Raw genomic sequence first — 23772 nt, 5'->3', positions numbered from 1 at the left:
GAACTTCTTGATCTGCTTCAGCAATGCAACAGCGTCCTTTTTTAACTCCCCAAGAGAAGTGAAAGAGAAAGGAAGGAAGTCATATCCAATTGCTTGACAATTGGATTCGGACTTGACTCGCTTCCGATTGGCCGCATCAGTCACTACCCGTCCAGGATAAAAGTTAGAAAGCCCATGCTGTGTTAATATTATTATTATTATTATTATTATTATTATTATTATTATTATTATTATTATTATCAATCCTTGTGAAGTCGCTGCCCCTAAACTCATGAAAAAATTGGCAGATATATATTTCACAAAGTTTATTGATCCTGCAGAATCTGCCTTTTCTTTGTCTCCTCGTCAGTCGGCATTGTGGAAATCGCAGCAGGGAGATCACACCTCTGCTTGGCTATTTCTGGGTTGGGTCAGACGATTAACGCAAAGACATACCGATGTGTGTTGTTTTACCGGATGGGCGTTCCATCATTGTCTGTCTCGACACCGTGCTCTGCTTGTTCTCGGGTTTTTACTGGAGATATTTTCGGCGACCACGCGGTGTTATGTGCTGGTATTGTAGGTATTAAACATCGGCATAATGTTATTCGGGATACACTTGTTGACATTTGCTACAGATCTGGAATTTTAGGAAGAAAGGAGGTTGACATAGGGTTGTTTGGAGGAGATGACGGGGCCCTTAAACCTGCCGATGTGTTACTTTATTCATGGGATTGTGGTCGTGATGTATGTGTCGATTTCCCAAGGTCTTCTCCTTTGACACAGACAGGGCTATCCGACTTTATTCTTGGACGGGTGGTGGTTGATGCGGCTCAGCGGAAACGGGTAAAGTATGAGGCTTGTTATTGGGCGATTGGATATGGTTTCATTCCCTTCTCCTTTTCTTCGCTTGGGGGAATTAGAGAAGGAGGTTGTTGCGTTGCTGAAGCGGGTTCAGAGGTTCTCGACGACGCAAGACAACCTTAGAAAAGAAGATAGACATGCTCTTAAACTGCAGGTACTACACGTCTACTACAAGAGCATCGGCAGCAGCCATGATCATCACATACAAGGTCATTGACACATAAAAAAACATCATGAAACAATTAGGGATTGATAGTAACCCAATATAGGAATGAAGTTCATGTTTTAAAACACATAAAACAAGGCAAAATCCATCCAAAAAACTGACATAATCACCATATACGAAAATTGAAACTAACCCTAACCCAACATGAATTCAATCCTATAATCTAACTCTAAAACCTAGCATTTCTAATCTAAGGGAAGAAAGGCTAGTTAACTTGATGTATAAGGGAAGAAAGGCTAGTTACCTTGATGTATAAGGCACCAAAACAAGAAGAAAAGGACAGCACTACTAAGTACAAACATCATCAATAACACGCACAAACACGCACCCAAGCAGCCCTCTTGAAAGCCTTAAAAGTTCTTCGGTTTTGACACGTCGAAAGAGGAGGAATTTGAGCACGAATTGGGGTAGGTTTAAGCAGAAAATTAGGCTTTGATTTCTGTTTATGCTAATTTTTGTTGAGTGGGATTGAATATCAAAATCTAGGGTATGGATCAACTAAATAAAATCAAAGGCGAACAAAAATGAAAGCGATAAAACGACACAAGGAATTGTTGACGCGGAAAACCCAATGAAGGTAAAAACCGCGGGTAGAATGAGGATCTACCAAACTTTCACTATGGCAAAAAATGTAGTAAAGTGCGTACAATAGGTATCTTTAGTTCGTAAGTAACTAGGTTGCAGTGTGTTAGTGTTCGTAGGTGCCTTCCCCTTATATACAAATGCTCTAAGTTGAATTATAGTCGTTGCTTGGAGATAGAGTTTTGGTCCCTTGATTCTCGGAATACAGTTGGCGAAATATCCTCTCTGTTTTGATCCCTAATCGATTGAAGAAGGCTGGGCTGGACTGAGTCTTCTAGCTTATCTTTTTGCGGAAAATAGGGAACTTGTTAGTTGACTTCGTCTTCCGTCAATGACGAAGGGTCATCGTCACTTGACTTTTCTTGACCGACGTTGACTTACATCTATAAATTTTCACCCATAACAATTTGCCCCTAATTGCTAAATGTGGTTTGCCACATACACGTTTGGAAATTAAAAATAAACAAACAATAATAAAAAACAAAAAAAACAAGAAAAATCAAAAAATTCAAACAAACGTGGGTTTACTTAGGGGCGTTTCCGTCATTTCGCGTGGAAGCACGTTCTCCTAAGAGCAGTTACTCCACTCTCCACTTTCTCACTCTAACCGTCACTTCTCTACCTTAATTACTGCAGCACGCTTCCTCCTTCCCCAAATTTCTACACCATTTCTTCTTCTTTCTTTGCTTTTCTTTCTCTTTTGCACAGATTTCTCTCCGGTGGTAGCGTGCGGCGGCGATTCAAAGCTTCAAGTGTCTTCGTTTGACAGGTAATTTCTTCAATTCATTTTCTTTGTTTGTTAATTTCTTGGGCGGAATGTCGAGCAAAATTCCCAAAACTAGAACTAGGTTTTCTCTTCGTATTGTTGAAAAAAGAGGGACGGTTCCTCCGCAGAAAAAACCAATGACCCAATCAAGGGCATCCATGGCGCCGGAGATGAGAAGTGATTTTATCAAGATGGCGGGTTTTCCCGACACTACCTTTGCGCACATTCCGGGCCCTGATCAGACAGTGAAGGACTGCCCGGAAGATTTCGTCGTATTTTATAAGTACCCATTTGCAGAGACGGGGATCACATTTCCTTTTCCACCCTTAGTGAGGTCGTTTTTTGAAGTTTTGGGTGTCAGCCCTGGACAGTTAATGCCTTCAGGTTGGAGAATTCTTTCTCTGATCGCGGAGAAGACCAAAGACTAGGAGGAACCTTTTACGCTGTCTGACTTAGCTATAGGGTATGAGATGAAAATGGGGGAAAACGGGTTTGTTTGCTTGACCAAGAAAGGGAGTAGGCTAGTTTTGAATACGGATGTGAATGATAGGGGTTGGAAGAAGTGGTTTCTTTTTGTAAAAAGGGTATCTCTGGGTGTCGAAGGCTCATGGTTGACGGAAGGTTGGCCGACGAAGGGTAAGTGTTTGCTTCTTTAATCGTTCGTTAATTAAACTTGGATTGGCTAAATGGGTTGATCTTGGTTTTACTTTTGCAAAGTTGGATCTTGAATTTTTGGAATCGTCGGAGACATCATCGGCGAACGTGAAGAAGTTCCTCTCCCTCAGTCCTTCAGCCAGGACTTTTGCGAGGAAGAAGAAGACGACAGCTACGCCGTCAGTGCAGGAGCAGGGGACACCGACGAACACTTCCCAGCAAGTCGAAGATTCAGAAGAAACGATGTCAACTCGTAAGCTTTGCGTTGTCTTTTTTTTTTCTTTTGCTTGCGTCACTTATGTCTTGGCTTGTGTGTTCATTTGCCGTGTCTTATGATTTTGGCAGAGTCAACTGCCCCAGGCGCTCGTCGAGGACGAAGCTTGTCCCAGCAGGAGGCAGACCTACGCATGAGGAGGAAGCGAGGTCTTCCCCTCCCAGACCAACAATCATTGCCCGTGCCTGAGAAGGTGGAGGCGGTGTTGACTCCAGTCCCTTAGAGGACTGTCGACGACCAGGGGACTATAACTTTGTCGCCGTCTCCTCCCCACAAACACCAGAAGACTGATGACGAGCCTCCAGTGCCAGACATCATGGCGCGCTTTCCTGCCAACTTTTGGGAGATTCGGAAGGGTGATCAGCACTCTCTTTTCCACGCCTTGAATCAGCTGCTCTTTCCTATGTCTAGGGAGCTTCTGGCTGGGACTTCTGCGTTGGACATCGCTTCCGAAGCTGCGTCGGCTCATCTTTACGTAAGTGTCTTGTATGATTTGTCGAATTGAATTTTTTCTAGTTTGTGACTTGGGACGTGTTTGGATAGTGCTTGCAAAATTCATTGGTGTTGAGGGATAGGTTGATTGGCTTGGCTAAGGAGATGAAGAGGTTGGACAGTGCTGCCAAGAATGCTGAGGATCAACGAAGGACTGCTGTCAATGCTTTTCAGAGGACGAAAAGGGAGTTGGACGATGCTAACAAGAAGGTGGACACTCTGGAAAGTCAAGTGTCAAACCTACAAAAGAAGGCGGAGGAGGAAGCTAGTCAATTGAGGGGGCAGTTGAAGGAGCAGGCCAAGCATTTGGAGGATAAGGTTGGGGTTATTGCGGCTAAGGAGGAGGCTCTGACGAAGGTAAATGGAGATCTGACGACCATCCAGAAGGAGCTGGAGGACGCCTTGGACGACTATGCTGAGCTGGAGATCAAGCTGAAGGCGAAGCTTATGAAGCAATTTCTGGATGGGAAAGCTTCAGAGTGGTATCCTCAGGAGGTGATCGACCGTTTTCTGGCTAATGGTGGGGATCTCAAGGAATTGCAGGAGGACGTAGCAGTGGCGTCGACTGCTGATTCAGGCCCAGGCCCTTCCACCGTCGCTCCTTTACCAGTTGTCATGGACGAAGTTCAGCTCCCCGTCGTCTAGGGTCAACCTGCTACTGACGTGGGTCAGCCTTTGGAGGGTGCCGAGGAGTTGCAAGTCGAGGGTGTCGACGAGAACGCTTCGGTTGATGATATTGTCAAGGAGGTCGTCAGTGATCTTCCCGTCGATGGAGCTGATGCTTGAAGGCCATCGCTTGTGATGGTTTTATTTTCTACTTTGTATGCTTTGAATGGATTTCTGTCTCTTTGGTTTGAAAACAATGTTTCTTTATCGTTGTGTTTTGTTCTACTTGAGGGCAAGTGGTCTTTTGGATATTTCTGTGTGCAAGATACTTGATACACTTTGCTTTTGTATGCTAAGTACTTCTTTATTTTCTGTGACTTCGCTTTTTTGCTCGTCTTGTGTTTTGTAGAACAGGACAATTTGGCTAACAGTTTTTTCAAAATATAAGTATGTGGAAAAAGCGTTTAAAATATTGACATGTCAGGGATTTGAAAAACTTTGGAAAAAATTCAACTTTTATTAATATCATACTAATATTCTGAACATATCAAAATACTGAAAATCAAAAAATATTTTACAACTGTTGGACGTGCTTTGTCGAGGGCGTTGTATATTTCAGGCCTTTCATTGCGGTGTTTGCCAATGCCCCTTGCGTCCCAGCGTCGACGCTGAACACTGAAGTATAGTTCGTTTGTTCAGGTATCGGGTGTTTGGCGTTGGACGCTATGGTCAGATCTGTCCCGGGCTTTCGTTGTACTACGATTGTCGTCTGAACGACAGTTTTCTTTATCGCAGCCGTCATCCGTTGCTTTGTTTTTGCTTTATTTCCTCGTTGTTCTACAAAACCAACATGGTTAGAATACCGTTGGCCGTTGGCGCGGCCAACGCCCCTCCGATGCTTAAGTCAGTACACTTAGTCATGGAAAGCTAGAATGGACGGAATGAATTTGGAAATTTGTTAGAGCGTTACCTTTTTGTCGACGAAAGGTTTCGACGACCATTAAAAGTAATACTTTCTGAGATGGGTTGCATTCCAACTTCTTGGAATGAAGTTACCTTGCTGGTCCGTCAGCCGATAAGCACCGTTACCGACGATCTGTGTGATCTCATATGGTCCTTCCCATGGAGGAGCCAACTTACCATCTGCTGGGTTCTTTGTATTTTGGAATGCTTTTCTAAGTACCCAGTCACCTAACTGGAACGTCTTGGCCTTGACATTTTTGTTGAAGCTTCTTGCGACGATTTGCCGTTGCGCTGCCATTCTGATTAGGGCTGTCTCTCTTAATTCTTCGGTTGCGTCCAGGCTGTCTTCCATTTCTTCCTGGTTTCTTTCTTCCTTCATGAGGCCAAACCTCGATGTTGGGAACTTAGCTTCTACTGGGAGAACGGCTTCGCACCCATAGACGAGGGAGAAGGGCGTTTGCCCCGTCACCTCTCTTGGCGTCGTTCGATTGTCCCACAGGACTGCTGGAAGTTCATCGGCCCACTTGCCTTTAGCTGCTTTTAGTCTTTTCTTAATGGCTTCCATGACAACTTTGTTGCTGGACTCAGCTTGTCCTTTGGCTTGCGGGTACCTAGGTGTGGATGTTCTCAACTCTATGCGAAATTTCTGCAAAAAAGAACGAGTTTTGTCGCTAATAAATTGCGACCCATTATCACAGACGATTACTGACGGGATTCCAAACCTGCAAATAATGTTAGTCCATATGAACGTGATAACCTCCTTTTCTGTCACCTGTTTCAAAGAAACTGCTTCAATCCATTTAGAAAAATAATCAGTTAGTGCTAACATATAGACCCTTTGCCCTGGTGCTGCAGGTAGCTTTCCGACGATGTCCATTCCCCACCTCATGAAAGGCCACGGCGTCAGCGTTTGGTGTAAAGGCTCTGAAGGCTTGTGAACGGTGTTGGCGAACCGTTGGCAGCTGTCGCACTTGGTTACGTATTGCATTGCGTCTTCTTGGAGCGTCGGCCAGAAGTATCCTTGTCTTTTTGCAAATTTGGCTAGTCTTCTTCCTCCGACGTGGCTACTGCATATTCCATCGTGCAAATGGCTGAGGATGGGTTGTTGTTCATGTTTTTGGATACATCTTTGGGATAGCCCTGATGCGGATTTATGGAATAGTACTCCGTCGACCATGTGGTATCTAGAGGCTTTGTATTTAAGTTTTCGGGGTTCTGCCTTGTCACTGGGGAGGATGTCTTTGGTTATGTAGTCTATGATGGGTTTGGTCCAATCGTCGTCCTTGCTGACGGCGTCGACGGGTAATATTTCTTTGGTTGTGACGGAGGGTTTTTGCAAGTGGACTAGGGGAATGTTCGTGAAGGTAGTCTTTTTGAGGGCGGAGGCTAGGTTTGCCAGTGCGTCTGCTTGGGCATTTTGGTCTCTTGGGATTTGTGAGATGGTGAATGGATCGAAGTATTTGGCTTTTTCTTTGGCTATATCGAGGTATGATGTCATTTTGGAATCTTTTGCTGCGAAATCACCAATCATCTGGCTGACGATTAGAAGGAAATCATTGTATACGTCTAAGGCTGTTGCTCCTAGGTCCTTGGCGACAATCATTCCTGCAATCAAAGCTTCGTATTCTGCCTCATTGTTAGTTGCTTTAAAATCACAAGATATAGACCTTACTATCATGTCCCCTTGTGGCGACTTTAGCACCAATCCCAGGCCAGCTCCTCGTTGGTTGGACGAACCGTCGACGAATAGAATCCATTTGCTCTCTCTTTGGACATTGTTGATTTCTTCTACTTCTTTATCGGCGACGGCCTGTAAGTCGGGGCTGAAGTCAGCCACAAAATCTGCTAGGGCCTGTGACTTTATTGCTTTTCTGGGTTGGTACTCGATGTCCATTGTACTCGGGTTGATGCTCCATTTGCCTAGTCGACCTGTCAAATCTGGCTTTCTCAAAACAGACTTAAGTAGGTAGTTAGTCATCACCACTACGTGGTGGGTTTCGAAATAATACCTAAGTTTTTTAACAGCGGTAATTAAAGCAAGAGCCAATTTTTCTAGGGATGTGTATCTTACCTCGGCTGGGAGCAGTGTCTTACTTACGTAATAAACTGGAAGCTGCCCAACCTCGTCGTCTTCCCTTGTAAGGACTGCGCTAACGGCTACAAAGCTGACGGCAATGTAAAGCTGCAAAGTTTCGTTAGTTTTGGGTTTCGACAGGAGAGGTGGCGTCATTAAATATTTCTTTAGTTCCTGCAACGCTTTTTCATGATCGTCAGTCCATTCAAAACCCTTATTTTTCCTCAAAACATTATAGAAAATATGACATTTGTCTGACGATCGTGAAATAAAACGGTTCAATGCTGCCCCTCGTCTTGTCAATTTTTGGGTTTCTTTAACATTTCGGGGGGACTGAATATTTATTAAGGCCCTGACTTGGTCGGGACTAGCTTCAATTCCCCTTTGTGTTACTACATAGCCCAAAAATGTACCAGCAGATACTCCAAATGAACATTTAGTAGGGTTTAATTTCATACCATACTTACGCAATACCTCAAAGGTTTGACGGAGGTGCTCGACATGATCTTCTAACTTCTTAGATTTTACCAGCATGTCTTCGATATACACTTCCATCGTGTCCTCGAGTTGGTCTTTGAACATCCTGTTTACTAGCCTCTAGTACGTCGAACCTGCATTTTTTAGTCCAAAAAGCATAACTTTATAACAATATATACCTTTGTCGGTCATGAAGGCCGTCTTCTCTTGATCATCTGGATGCATTAGGATTTGATTGTATCCGGAGTAAGCGTCCATGAATGTTAGGAGTTTGTGACCAGCTGTGGCGTCGACCAGGGCGTCGATGTGCTGTTGCGGGAATAGATCTTTTGGGCAGGCCTTGTTGAGGTCGGTGGAGTCGATGCATACTCTCCACTTGCCGTTCTTTTTGCTGACAACGACCACATTGGCGAGCCAGTCTAGATATTTGACCTCTCTTATTTTTTCAGTGTCGATCAGCTGCTGCACTTCATCATTGATGATTTTGTTTCGTTCTGGAGCAAACTTTCGACGCTTCTACTTAACAGGCTTGTGATTCGGATCGACGTTCAGCTTATGCGAGATGATACTTGGGTCTATTCCAGTCATATCTTCATGAGACCATGCGAACCAATCTTTATTCTCTCAGAGAAAGGTTAGGAGGGTTTTTTTTTAGTTCAGGTGCTAGGTTGGCTCCGACACAGACGGTTTGATCTGGTTTTTCAGGGTCTAATGGTATTTCGTCAATTTCGAGGTCGTTGGGATTGTCTGGTGTCGGCCCATGCTGTAATTGCTATGCGGTTCTCATGTTAGGTTTTAAGGTTGTTTTGTAACAGTGTTTGGCTTCGCGGGGTTCTCCCTTTATTTCTTGGATTCCCCACGAGGTTGGGAATTTGATTGACTGGTGATAAGTTGAGGGGATGGCTTTTAGTCGATGGATCCATGGTCTGTCCACTATGGCATTGTAGGCTGAGGGGTAGTCGATGATGTTGAATTTTGTTTGAGGGTTTAGACCTCCTGCATAGGTTGGCAAGGTTATGTCTCCGAGAGTTGACATGCTTTCACCGCTGAAACCGACCAAAGTTGTTGACCTTCTGGTGATGTCGCTATCTTTTAGCCCCATAACTTCCATAGTGCTCCGGAACAGGACATTTGCGGAGCTGCAACTGTCGACCAGCACCCTTCGAAGCAGACAATTCCCGACGATCAGCGAAATTACCAAAGAGTCTTCATGCTCCCTGTTGATGTTGTTGATGTCGTCGTCGTCGAATGTGATTGCCATTGCTTCCAACTCTTTTTCCAGAGGATCTCTGATTTCTTCCGGAACATCTACATTATCTATGGTAGACTTTGCGATCCTTTTGGCTGCAGAATACGTTAATCCACAAATATCTGAACCACCAGTAATGACATTAACTATTACCTTGGTTTCGAGTGGTTTTGGAGGACCATTCGTCGCATTTTCTGGCTTGGGGTGTCCTGCGTCGACGCTCTTTTTCCTCCCCAGCAGATGCTTGAGGTTACCTCTCTTCAGCTGGAAGGCTGTAACACCCTAGAAATTCCTTTCCTTTAAATACACACTTTACTCTTTTTAAAATACGATTTAGGAATATCTAAGACATTACCGCCACCGTGAAAACGACTAAGGCAATTATCAAAGACACACAGCGGAAGACTTAACTCAAAACCATTCAAAACGAGTCACTTAAAAGTCAACCAAACGAAAGTAAAGATTAAAACCAAAGTCAAACGAAGTCAAATAAAATCAACCTACAACTTGGAACCATTGAAGGCCCTTATCAAAACCAATTAAATTACGAAAAACCTTTGCGTTAGTCTCATAAGCACAACATAATATAATATAATATTTGAATGGTTCAATAAACCACATCTCAACTAATAGAAACTAGCATGATTCGCTCTTCACTCATGCCCCGTCATGAATATGTTTCAACACCTGAAAAGATTATCTCCATTTGCCCCCACTACTCTCCATTAAAATGGATCATCGTAGGGCCAAGATAAATACATAGCCATACACAACAACACACACAATCAGCAAAGCTGAGTACATAAGCGTATTTAAACACACTAACATGCAACTCCTAGCATCACACATACTTACCTCATTGCACCTGTTTACAAGCACACACAACAAACGACAAGACTCTTTAACTGGACACTAAATAATTTATTTAGCGTTGATTACGCATCGAACGGGTTTCCAACTAAACCAAACCTTCCTCAATAAATTGAGGACCACTGACACGGGAGCTAACCGTGCCAGCATCACCTATGCCACATCCATTGGTGGCGGAATTCCAGCGCATAATAATAATAATAATAATAATAATAATAATAATAATAATAATAATAATAATAATAATAATAATAATAATAATAATAATAAAAGGAATGTACAGCGTCCTGTACTCCATTAGAAGTTATGATCAAATATAAAGTCACATAACTCCCCCCATATGTTCATACTCAAGGTATATACGTTCCAAGAGTTTTGGTGCGTAATCTCTTTCACTTTACGTTATTTACATATTATTAAACTTGGTGATGACTCTCAAAGCTTAACAATTCAATCATCAATAATAATTCAACCATTCAAACATACCAATTTAATTCTTGAATATTTAGTGACCACATAATATTTAATGTTGAATCCTTTTTAATTCTACCTCAGTGTCAAAGACACCTTAAACGCATAAAGCGCCAACAATCCTATCCCTCGGTGTTCAAAACACCTTAAGTGCACAAAGACACCAACATACAGTTTATTCCTTGTGTACATAGACACTTATATAGCTCCTTCCTCATGCTTAAAGCATCAATAAAAATTATATGAACCATAATAAAATTCCTTTTCAATAATCCAAACATGATTAAACAATTAGTTTGATTAAACATGCTCCCTATCATGCCTTAAATAAATATGTAGTCCATATAATCATGCCAAAATATAATTTTTCCAATCCATAGATCATCACAAATAATTCATGCTTCACAATTCAATCACCAACACCAATAGTTCACAATTCAACACAAGAACCTTAGCATGATACTACTTGTAATTGATTGAAACCAAACCTAACATGATTCTACATCATCAAATATGCTAAGTACGCGAACGTACCTCAATTAAGCCCATAAAGTGGCCGAAAACACTACAACAATTCCTGAATCAAGTCTCCTACATAAAGGGACAATAATACTAAATTAATTACTCTTGTATACACAATTTCCAGCAACTTAAACTCACTTTAAACTATTTAGAATAATCTGAAAATTATTTAAAAACCCCTAATTAAACTCCTTTTTAATAGGTTATCGCACCCTTTTATTAAAATCACAATTATACTACTTTAAATAAAATTCCAGCATTTTAAACTAATCAAAAACCACTTCAAAACCTCATCAAAATATATTTTCATACTTAAATTATCCATCGAAAAATAAGATTATATCTTAACCTTTAAACTCAAGGATAAAATTTAAAAAAAACTTCGTTAAAAATCAAAAACTGCCCGAAAATCATATTTAGATGCTGAATTTGGCCACGAGAGGGTGGTGCCCACTACCATAGGTAGTGAGTCGTTCTTAAAACGTTGTTTCCACATGGAAAACACTACTTTTTTGTCAAAACCGGATGAGTTTAGAACCTGATCGGGATTAAAACGGGATTAATATTAACGAACGGCAATCTATAAATTAAAACACGAATTTATGCGTTCAAAATAATCTGGAATTAAGTTAAACTAATTAGTAGTTATAATCACCAAAATTTCCAAAATATCATTACTATAAAAGCCCTAAATCAATTGTTCATAAAAACCCTAAAAATCAAGTCTTTAATAATTTTAAAACCCTAACTTATAATACTTTATAAAATCTGAAATTAAAATACTTTATACTCTAAAATTTACAATATTTAATCATCAAAACATAATTATGATACTAATCAAACATACTTTGAATAATTAAAACCAAAACCCATAAATAAAATCATCAAAATAGCTAGAATGAAATGAGGAGAGAAAAAGGGAAGAAAATAAGACTAACCTTTTTGTGTGGGAAATTTTTGGGGATAAATGGAGTATTTATAGTGTGGAGTAGGTTAGGGTAGATTTTGGGCTTCATAAAAATTATGGAGTTGGATAATAAAATAGTTGGCCCAAATTATAAAAATAGGATAGTTGGGTATGGGTTATATTTGGATTAAATACTTGTTGACCCAAAATATAAACACTTGCTTTATTAGTAATTAAATAATTAAAATGGTTTGACCCAAAATATACTTCATAAATAAATAAATAAATAAAATATAAAATACGTTAAAAATATGGGGTATTACAAAGGCGACCTCCCTACGCAGGGCGTAGCAATCCTCCGTCTTGTGGCCATGATCACTGTGGAACTCACACCACTTGCTCATATCTTTCTCCGACTCGGGCTTGTTGCTTTTCATCGGCCAGCGCACTTTGTTGCCTAGGGGTTCCAACTCTTTGACCACCGCTACGATGTTAATGTCGAATCCATACTCTGATATCTCGGGGTACTGCGGGGCGTCGAGGACCTGTTCTACCTTCACAACATTAACAGAACGTGATCTACCTGATGCCTCGTAAGGTTGGTGTCGCCATAATCCTCTCTGATTGCTTGGAGCTTTGCGGTCGGACTGGCCTCTGGCATTTGGATAGGAGTTGCGGTTGGCGATATCTTCGTCGAAGCGCATCTGGGCCACGGCTCTTGTCCTGACTTCTTCAAATGTTGAGCAGGGATACTTGACCATGTCTTTGTACAGATCTGAATCTGTATGCAGTCCACGAAGGAAGGCTTCGATGGTAGTCCTGTTGTCGACGTTCTTGATCGACACCTTCTCTTTGTTGAATCGGGACCAATAGGTTCTGACGCTTTCTCTGGGCCCTTGGACGATCTGGTACAGATCACTGGTTTGCTTGTCAAACTGCCTGCTGCTTTCAAAATGGGAATAAAACTTGTTAACTAACATAGCAAAACTGATTATACTACCTGGTTCGAGCTTGCCGAGCCATTTGAGGGCGGGGCCGGTCAACGTCGCGCCGAATGATTTGCACATGCATGCCTCCCAGCAATCAAACGGGATCGAGGCCTGCCACAACCGCTGCTTGTAATACTCCACATGCTGCTCTGGGCACGTCGTTCCATCATAAAGCGACGTAAACGTTGGGAGCAACACTCTTCTGGGAATCCGGGCCATGGCCAGCTCGTCACAGAATGGCGTTGCAGCGAATCCATCCGGGGCTTCTCTCTGGACGGGGATCGGGACACCTGGCATCCTCTTCATCATCAACAGCACCCTGGAATTCTGCTTCTCCAACGCGATCAACCTCTGGAGCAGGATCTCTGATTGATTTGGCGGCGGGTTGCCTTGATCATTCCCTGGAGTCTGAAGGCTTCCTTGCCCGACGTTCCTGATCGGAGGGTTTCTATCTACCTCTCCGTCGCTGGACTCGGTATCGGTATCGTGCGGAGACTCAAGGATGTCCAACGGCGGCATCCTGGGGACCATATCCAACTGCCTTGGCTGGTGGCGACGGGTGCTGTTAACTGAATCCAACTGCTGACGGAGTTTGGCTGCGTCGGTTTCTGATGCTTCCTTTTCTTTGCTGAGACGCTCGTTGGATTCCCTGGCTGCTTCGAGGTCCGCTTGGGCCTTCTCATAGGCCTCCCTAAGTTGCTCTAGGGTCATTTCGCTGGATGACATTTTTGGAGTGGAATAGGGTTTTTCTGGATCTTATCTAGTTGTAGCCCCACGGTGGGTGCCAAATTGTTTATGCTAATTTTTGTTGAGCGGGATTGAATATCAAAATCTAGGCTACGGATCAACTAAATAAAATCAAAGGAGAATAAAAATGAAAGCGATAAAACGACACAAGGAATTGTTGACGCGGAAAACCCAATGAAGGTAAAAACCGCGGGTAGAATGAGGATCTACCAAACTTTCACTATGGCAAAAAATGTAGTAAAGTGCGTACAATATGTATCTTTAGTTCGTAAGTAACTAGGTTGCAGTGTGTTAGTGTTCGTAGGTGCCTTCCCCTTATATACAAATGCTCTAAGTTGAATTATAGTCGTTGCTTGGAGATAGAGTTTTGATCCCTTGATTCTCGGAATGCAGTTGGCGAAATATCCTCTCTATTTTGATCCCTAACCGACTGAAGAAGGCTGGGCTGGACTGAGTCTTCTAGCTTATCTTTTTGCGGAAAAATAGGGAACTTGTTAGCTGACTTCGTCTTCCGTCAATGACGAAGGGTCATCGTCACTTGACTTTTCTTGACCGACGTTGACTTACATCTATAAATTTTTACCCATTACAATTTCCCCCTTTATTTGCCTTAGAAACTCACGAAAAAGATGGAGAGAGTATGTGTTACGTTTCTTTGATGAAGAAAACTGATGAAAGCTAGCCTTGTTTTGCACGTAAAAAGAGAAGAAGAAGAGGAGGAGTTGGGCAGCCATAATTAGAGGATGTTACTTAGGTTAGAGAATCAATCCACATTCTCCCCCTTGTGCATCCGTGCACATGAAGCAAAGATGGGCCATAAGAAGCTCATAAACAAGCCCCATGTAATCTAGGTTCAAGGCTTCCCCTTGGCTTGATTGAATGATTAACTAGTGTGTGTCCCGGACGATGTCCTGGATTGCTAGTTTGTACTTATTTAATTTGATAATTATGTTCAACTATTGTATAGCTAGTGTGAGATTTGGGCGTTGTCTCAGATGTTACGGTTTTTTTTTTACTTCATATGTATTGGATTTCCAATCTTGTGAAAAATAAATTAATTAAATAACCTCTGCTTATATAATGTTAATTATGTGAAATTTAAAACACTATTAAAAGTTGGTTGAGATGGTAAGTTTGTAACATTTATTTGTTTGAGGTTGAGGGTTCGAATCTAGATAAAATCATATTTTATTAATTTTGTTAAATAAAGTCGCAAGCTTACATGTCGCTGACGTGGCATTGTGACATGTTGTCATATATGTTGAAGAGTGCCACGTGGCACCGTTCTTTTAAAAGGAACGCCTTTTAATAGATAGTATGTTTAAAAACAATAATATGGATTATTTTATTGATAACTCACTAATAATATAAATAGTAATTACAATAATAATAATGAAAACAATAATTTAAATCACGAAACAAAAATGTATATAATAAAGTTTGTATTTTATGGAAAAGCAATATAAAAAGGCAATATGCGAACTAATAATATTATTTATTTATAATGACCTAATTAATAAAAAGGACATTATAATGAGTTTTATAAATATAAATTAAAGAATAGTTTAAAAATAATATCAATTCGATAAACGAGTTGACGGAATCACCTAATACTACTTTATTTATCGATATTGATACAATTGAACGTAAAACGTCTTAAAAACTCTAAAATCATTTATACATATAGAATTGACACTCTAGTCAAGGAATCACCCATGATGACCTGTATCAATTGTAATAGGTTAAATATCTAAATTGACACTTAAACTTAAGGAATCACCCGATAAATCTAATATCAATTTAGACAAGTCAAATACAGTTTGAAATGATTAAAACTCAAATATAGAAGTCAATTTAAATACTACCTTTCAAACGTTTTGTCAAAATATTATAATTAAGGTTTCAAAAGCTTGGGATGACCCTTATATCAAAATACCGAAACAACATTTCAACTTAGAAATTGTTATTTAAATTAGAAATTAGGTTTACTAGGTTTAAATGCACATAAAATAGTGGTTCAAAAATACGGGGCGTCACACAAATGGCTTCCAAAAGGTCTAGGACGCAAAGGGGTGAAGGTTCAAGGCAACAACAACCACTAACGGTTGACCCGGAACTCCGAATTCCGGGATGGAGCGAGGTGATGATCACCTTAACCGAAAAAAAGGCACAGATGCTCAACCTCATCTCGAGGCAAGTACTTCTTACCCGATTTGTTCATCATCCTACATTATCTAGATTAGGAATTGATAAACCTGTAGAAAAATTATTTAAGGGTATTGGCATGAGCGGTTTTTTTCAAATGCATCGTGATACATATGACTATTTAACTATGTGTAGACACCCATTTGTGTCTCCCCAAAACCAAACCCAGTGATGAATACCTTTCGCGTGAACCATAATCGAACAAAGTAAAAGCGTGAAAAATCTAGTGATGGGGTGTTTTTTTTATTAAAATACCTTCTTTCTGTTTTTAAAAATCTACTCTATTTATGAAAATGTCCAATACAAATTAATTTAGTCCATGATAAGGGTCCAATAATAGTGTAGTTGGATGGAGCTTTAAAAGACATTTCCAATGATATATTATAAGCCTGATTCCGATGAATAATGAGGAAGTTATGGCCAGAATACTAAACTGGGCCCAAACCGGATTTTACCTACGGCCCAATGATCATGTGGAGGGTCCAAAGGTTTAATCCCGTTCATAAACCAATTAGGATTAATTAGAAGCTTCTATAAGTTTTTAAAAGATCTTAATTATCCTTTTTGAAATGATAAGATTAAGGAATTTGAATTAAATATAAACTTTCCTTTTTTAAAACTTTCCTTTTTAAAATCCTAATTCTATTCGAATTTAAATATGTTCAAAGACAGTCAGATATTATTTTCGTGCCTCAATATATTTATCCAAATTTTATATGGCTGGATAGATCTTGAAATTATCTTTCCAATGATATATTATAATATTATTTCCGAGCTATAACGAAAAAGATATGAAAGGAATAGAAACTCTATCCAAAACTGACACCGTCCTACTATTTCGGCCATATCTTTTTATATACAAAATATTTTAATCTGATTCTAATTGGGTTAGAAAGTAGACTTCAAGATCTTTCCAACGACATATTATATGCCTTATTTGGACTTCTGGATCAAAAGATATGATAAAAACAAAATTCGTAAAAACTGTTGTCTACGAGTTTTATTCAATTCGAAATCTGATTGTTTTTTTATTCTTCGACCCTCTTTTTTCCTATAAATAGAGGTCATATCTCCCCTTTTTTAAATCATCAACTCTCATCAAGAATTACTTGATTTTCACTCTCTCTTTCTATGCTAGCCTAACCTTTTACAAACACCATACCGCATTCGCAAGATCTGGAAACACTTAGCCAAGTTCGAAGTTGCCTTCGCCCTAGACGTGAAAGGTTGATACCTTCTGAGGGTTTTGTCATTATTTAATTTAATTCTTTGATTTTAATATTTTTTATTAAAGTTTACTAACACGTGTATTTTGTTATTAGAAAGAGGTACGAGGCTTCAAAGTAAGTTATTAGCTTACTCCCTATTTATTTCAATGTAGAAAGCATGCTTAGATTTGTTTAATTCCTAGTATCATGTTAGGATGTTATTTATTTCTTTCTAGTTTCATGTTTAGGACTCTTTTTCTCAACTTGTTGGCGACTTTTTTTCTCTCTTTTATTTCCCTTTGGACGCCACCATGCTTAAGTGTATGATCACAGTGGGGTTCAAGCTTGGAAATATAATGCTTGAGATATTCCCTACACTGTGGAATTTATTTCTAGTTTTAATGTTATCAAATCAAATGCAATTAGCACTCATGTTCAGTTCCGTTTGCTTAATACTGATGTGAGAATGACTTTGAAAGAATTTGGTAAATTGTTTAAGTTGAAATCGGATAAGCCTATTGAACAATCCCAAGATAACATTGTCGTTGTCTATCAAGCCTTCACGGGGGATGGAAACCTTAACCTCCAACATGCCAAGGGTACTTGGATACAACATCCCGTGCCAAAATTTTGGCAACGGTTTGTTGGCCTTACCATTTTTGGGAGGCACGAACCGGCTAATGTGAGGAGGGATGAGCTAGAGTTGTTAAGCTCCTATATGATCCCTAGGAGTGAAAAACTAAACATCCCGCATAGGATAGCTCAACACTTCCAACGGGCGGCCAATGCGGCCGAGGGTGGTAGGTCTAGGCAACCTATCTATTTTGGTGGTTTAGTCACCCACATCGCGGTCAAGCACCTAAACTTTGTCCCTACCGACTTTAGGAAAGTAGGAGGCCCTACCCTTATGAACCTTCCATACTTAGGTGGCCTTAATTGGATCAATGTCATTGGTGGCGAGACGTGGTGGGTTATTCACCGAGAGTCGGGTAGGAAGGACAATGCCTTTACGTTACCTAACCCCGCCTTGACTAAGTTTGAGAAGGGTAAGCAAGCCTTCTTATATATTCGAGTTAGGCAACCAAGGGGAAGCTCAAGAGGCTCACCAATCACCACCCCACCCACAACCTCAATTCCAACCACAACCACCACCCCAACCCTACACACATGACATCCCCACCTCTTTTGTTGACTATAGCAACGATCCCAATGCCCCTTATGACTTCTCGGCTTTTAGGAGCCAACTAGATAGGATTGAGAGGGGACAAGGAAGAGTAGAGGGTTTAGTGCAAAACCTTGACACTACTAGGTAGAAGGGTTGGGTATGTGGTGAGAAACCTAGAAAGGGGTTTATACCCCATGTATGATGACTATGCACGCCGAGGGGCTATTCCCCCCGAAGCTCTTGTTCCTGATTGGTTTCAATATTCTCAAGGAGGATATTCTTCGACCCCCGGTGCTTTTGGTAGTTATGTGGACTTTTTTCGGTCCATGGATATGGGGCCGATGCTCCTTTTGGTGGGCTTGTGGGGAATGTGGACCCTAACTATTTCGCAGGTGGTTTGGGTTTGGAGGTGCTGGTTCGAGCCATGGAGGTGTCGGCTCTGGCCATGGAGGTGGCTATTCGAGGATGGATGAGAATGATGATGAGGAGTAGCTACTCCGAGGTACTCTCCCAAGTCAATGAGGACATTGCTTGATTTGGCTTGGGGGAGATGATCTTGTACATATGGTAACTCTCTCTCTTTTCTCTATTTATTGCTTTCTAGTATAGATTTATTTGCTTTATAGTGTAGCTTTTATTGCTTTCTTATATGAAAAATACAAAAAATTGAAAAATTAAAAAAATACAAAAATATATTCCAATGAATTGTAAATCATGCTTCCCTGTGCCTTATACTTGAAAATATTATTTTGATTCTTGGTATATGATGATGAGCATTGTGGATTTGTTGATCATGATTTGAAGTTTGATTGCTTGGATGCCTAAACTTGCGTCAATTTTGTCCAACTGCTTGTGAATATAGTGCTTGACTAGTTGATTTGATTAGGAATGTGTGTTAGTTCCAAGTATGTTAATGAATTTGAGTACTGGTTTGCAACTATGAGTAATGTTTCATGGCTCACTATTATGCACATGTGGAGGACGAAGGCGTTCATTCTTTTAGGTAGCCTTCAGATGATTTAGATACATTTGTTCCCTTCTTCCTACCATGTTGTTGCCTTGACGTTTTGTTGTTTATTAGGCGCATTACAAGCCATAATTGCCCCATTGGTTACTAGTCCCAAGCTTGGCTTGGGGGAGCTATTAGTGAGTGAGGTGAGGGAGTTTGTAGTGTGCTTACTATTTGCACAATTTGGGTGGGTTTTGAGAAGTTATTTTGTTCTTGATCATAGTTTATTTTTGATGAGTTTGAAAGTTTAATTATCTTGAAAAGTAAAGTATGATGATAGGAAAAAAAAAAAAAAAAAAAGAAGTTCGGAAAAAAAATGAAAAAAAAGAGTGAACTTCAAAACAAAAATAAAAAGAAAAGAAAAAAAAGAGCAAAAAAGAAAAAAATTGTCATATGTTCAAATGTTCTAAGTAAAGGTTGATCAAAAGAAAAGAAGGAAAAAATTCACTCTAGTTCTATATTATCAAATTTTTTTATGAGTGAAATTGTAAGGGTTGGGATTGTTTGACATGTTTGGAGTTGTATTTGGCGGATTTTTGTTGGAGTTGAGTATGTTGGAGATGTTTGATCATTATCTATTTTGATCATGGGTTTATTAGGATTTGGCTCCCTTTAAGCATAGTTTTTCTCTCACTTATCCCCAAATATATCCTACCCTTTACCCTAGCCTTAATTACAAGCTTTAAAGACCTTCCGACCTTGTGCATAGAGTTGTGTGGATGTGAAAGTGTTGCTTATCAATGCAAGTTATGACTTGACATATTCCGAGTCGACTATTAGGTTAAGTGTATGTCTTTTTAAACACACTAGTGTAGTGAGTTTGGGAGGGCATTGTTCACATAAAGGGGTTGGTATGGAGAGCGATCGAGCACATTTTTTACTTGCCATATAAATGAGAGTTGAGTGTGTGAGCACTAGTCTTGAATTCTATATGCTCTTGTGGTTTGCTCTATTTGACAATTGTTGGGGAGGATGAGTGATTGGATGAATGAGATTGATTGATATTGAAGCATGTTTATTAGATTTGCCTTGAATCGTTTTTGCTTGATTTGATTACTTGGGGTGAGGCATGTTTTATATGTTCATTGATGAGCTCTTTGCTTAGGGACAAGCAAAGGTTTGGCTTGGGGGAGTTTGATGTGTCTAATTTATATAGTATTTTACCCCCGTCCCTTGATCATAAGTAGTAGTGTTTTAGGCTCTTTAGAGCCACTTTTATTACTAATTGGTGTTTTCTAGTGTTTTCGTAGTTTTAGTTGAATTTTGTAGGAAATTGCACTTTTGGAGCAGTTTCCCGGGTTTTCATGGAGCAACTACGGACATTAGAGGAGCACGACCGTCTTTGAAGCCCAAGGCCGGTTAAAGTCATCAATCCGGTTATTAAGGGTTCGACATATGTGATACCAAGGCATTTGGACCAAGTATTCAAGACCCGAAGAGGAAATTCGGATTGGGCCGAAGAATTGGAGCCCAATCGAAGTCCAAGCCTCTAGGAGGAATAATCAGGCCTGATCGGGCAAGTGTTGGCTCGATCGGGCAAGATGCACAACAAGATGTGCTGCTAGCAAGGCCACAGCGCGCCCGATCGGGTGAGCAATTAGCTCTATCGGGAGCAGCTGCTGAGAAGGGAGTGCGAAGAAAAAGGCGCGCCCGATCGGGCGGCCCTTCGCCCGATCGAGCGCGTGTATCTAGAGCGGCCAATTTGACAAGCACTTAGTTTCTAATTAGGAGTGTTTTAGAGTTTTGTTTAAGTACGTTTTAGTACTATTATTTTTACTTAGTTTCTTTCTTAGACTTTCTCTCTCTACTTAGTTTATTTCTCTCTCTAGATTACTCTCTACAACTTTACCCTTGTTCTTGATCAACTCATGAATTCCGTTAACTTAGATAACGATTTCTTCTTTATTGATTTCAGTAATTTTATTTCCTTACTCTATCATGACTTGCTTAATCACTTTGTTTAGTTTAGATTTAATTATGCCTGAGTAGTTTAATTCTAGGGTTTATGGGGATCCATAATTAATATGAAGGGATAATTTGTTATTATTGATTATTGATATTGCATGATAATTTGTTATTGAATTGTTCCAATTCTTTACAGTTGAATTATGAATCGAGCAGATGTGATTTAATTGTAAAAGTATAACAATATTGAATTGATGAATCGAGCAGATTGTAATTTGATATTTAAGGCTTTTTTTAATAGGAACTTAGATCTAGTAAATTGCGAGAGCCTGTTAGATCTATGTTGATTAATAAATTGCGAGAGCTTCTTAATCATGTTATTTGTGCAATTTTAATTATTAGTTGTTATGCTTTATCCCGGGATATTAATTTTTGGTGAACCTGTGACCCTAGGCCTTCTTATTACTGATTTTCTCCCTAAACTTGTAGTTTAATTCCTTTTTACAACAACAATATTGATTACCTTGATAATTTAGATTATATTACTTAATTAGGATTATTTCTTTGTGAATTCGACCCTACTTCCCTATATATATTTATTTAGTGGTTTTAGGATTTACTTTTGATTAGGTGATACAACTTTAGCCTGTCACTAGCCCCCTTGGAATGGCGGCCAAATCCCAAGGGGCCTCTGCAATAAACAGTGTGCCCTTCCCTAGGTCATCAAACCCTAAGAAGGGCACACTTCCCAAGATCCCTATAAATAGGGAACATTCACCTCATTTATGGAGAGCTATTTTTACAACTTTATGACCTAACACTGATTGATTACCAATTATTGTCTGATCTGTCACTCTCAAGAAACAGAAGGCCTGAGCTTGGAATCCGAGCAGATAACCTACTTTCCGCACATTTTTACTCGGAACCCTTACTAACTTAATCTTCAGAGGCGGACCACCGACAATTCGGTGCTCCGTTGTTTTGCAGGTACAGGCTTCTTTGCTGAATCCAGTCTTAGTGTTGTAACTCTCCTGAGGGACACAAAAAAACCCCGAAACAGATATTAATAATAGTAATAGTAATAGTAATAGTAATAGTAATAGTAATAGTAATAGTTATAGTTATAGTAATAATAATAGTAATAATAATAGTAATAATAATAAAATCTGCTCTGCTCTGCTTCAATCTGTTCTGCTCTGCTCTGCTGAAATATGCTCTTTTCTACCCAGAAGCTCAAAATAATAGGGCCTAAGTCAAGTTTTTAATACGAGTAAATTTTAAAAACAGGGGTAGAGACTACCAAGTACCAACTAGTTTCAATATTACTCACAAATTTTTTTAAAAAAAAAAGTTTCAAATTAAATTAACCCTAACAACTACAATTTAGTTGCAAAAATTATTATAGCGTCTCAAATTAGCGATCACATAGTAAGTACTGCAAAATCAGTTGCAAAATTTGCGACTACTCGTCTCTTTCAGTCGCAATTTTTTTTTTTACGAATGAATATTATGGTTGTCGCAAATATCAGTCGCAAATCAGCAACCGCATAGCAACTACTACAAAATTAGTTGCAAATTTTGCGACTGCCCGTCTTTTTCAGTCGCAAAAGTACTTTTTGTGACTGAATATTAGGATAGTAGCAAATATTAGTTGGTAATTCCCCTTTTTCTTGTAGTGGCTGTCGAAATGAGTTTTGGGAAGGGGAAGAGGTTCTTGGCTTTGTGTTTGTGGGAAATAGGTGTTTGAAGGTGATGGTTCTTCTATGAAGATGTTTGTTTTTCTCTTTTTGGTTTTGAAAGTGACGGCTTTCACAATTCGAGACATACTTGCTTTCACCAAATTATCACAACCAATATCACAAATTCAACTTCACAAACACTTGAAGCCACCAATCACAACTCAATCACACCTTGGTTCAACCGACCTACTTCAATCACAACCAAACTACCAAAAACCAACTTCCACAATTCACAACAAATATGCACAAATTTGCTATAAAAACATCAAACAACACAATGTAAGGCAATAACAATCAACAAACAACACAAACAATCAACCAAAAATGAATATCAATCAACAAAATCATCAAAATACATACTACAACTATTCACAACCATGAAAATCAAATTCTTGCAACAATTTGATATAATAATGCAATTAAGAGTAAAGGAATATGATTATACAATACAAGAAGCAAGATTTAACAATATTTGGCCACCAATTCTCACAAGAACAAAAATTCCTAAATTTGTTCTTCAAAGGAGGAGGGAGATTGGAGATTGAAATGGAGGAAAGTAGTATGAATTTTGTTGAAAATGATGAATTTGGAGAAAGATTTTGATGATTTTGGATAGAATTTGGATTATTTAAAGATAAATTTTGATGAAGAGTGTTAGGGTTTGGCGCGGTAGAGTGAGAAAGGGAATAAACGTGCGCTTGAGGATGATAGGGAAGAGGAAATGAAGAAAAAGAAGGAGAAATGAGAAGAAAAGAGCACGGCTTCAGGGGTGCGTGGCCGCACGGCCTAGCAGCGCGCCCGCGCCAGTGTCGCGCGCGGCCGCTCCCGA

General features: G+C 39.8%; 1 protein-coding gene across 1 annotated transcript; it reads right to left on the bottom strand.

Moving 5' to 3' along the window:
* Positions 1 to 8729: 8729 nt before the first annotated feature.
* LOC145616926 (uncharacterized) lies at positions 8730 to 13691 on the bottom strand. Its single transcript, XM_081671642.1, has 2 exons — positions 12368 to 13691; positions 8730 to 9478 (listed from the first exon to the last, which is right to left on the bottom strand). Exons 1-2 carry the CDS (start codon positions 13689 to 13691, stop codon positions 8730 to 8732), a joined length of 2073 nt encoding a protein of 690 aa, XP_081527768.1.
* Between the last annotated feature and the right edge of the window lie 10081 nt (positions 13692 to 23772).

This window comes from Chenopodium album, chromosome 26 (assembly GCF_948465745.1).
Source record: "Chenopodium album chromosome 26, dcCheAlbu1.1, whole genome shotgun sequence".
NCBI lineage: Eukaryota > Viridiplantae > Streptophyta > Magnoliopsida > Caryophyllales > Amaranthaceae > Chenopodium > Chenopodium album.
Note: the sequence above shows the minus strand (reverse complement) of the source record. Positions and strands in the feature narration are given on the sequence as shown.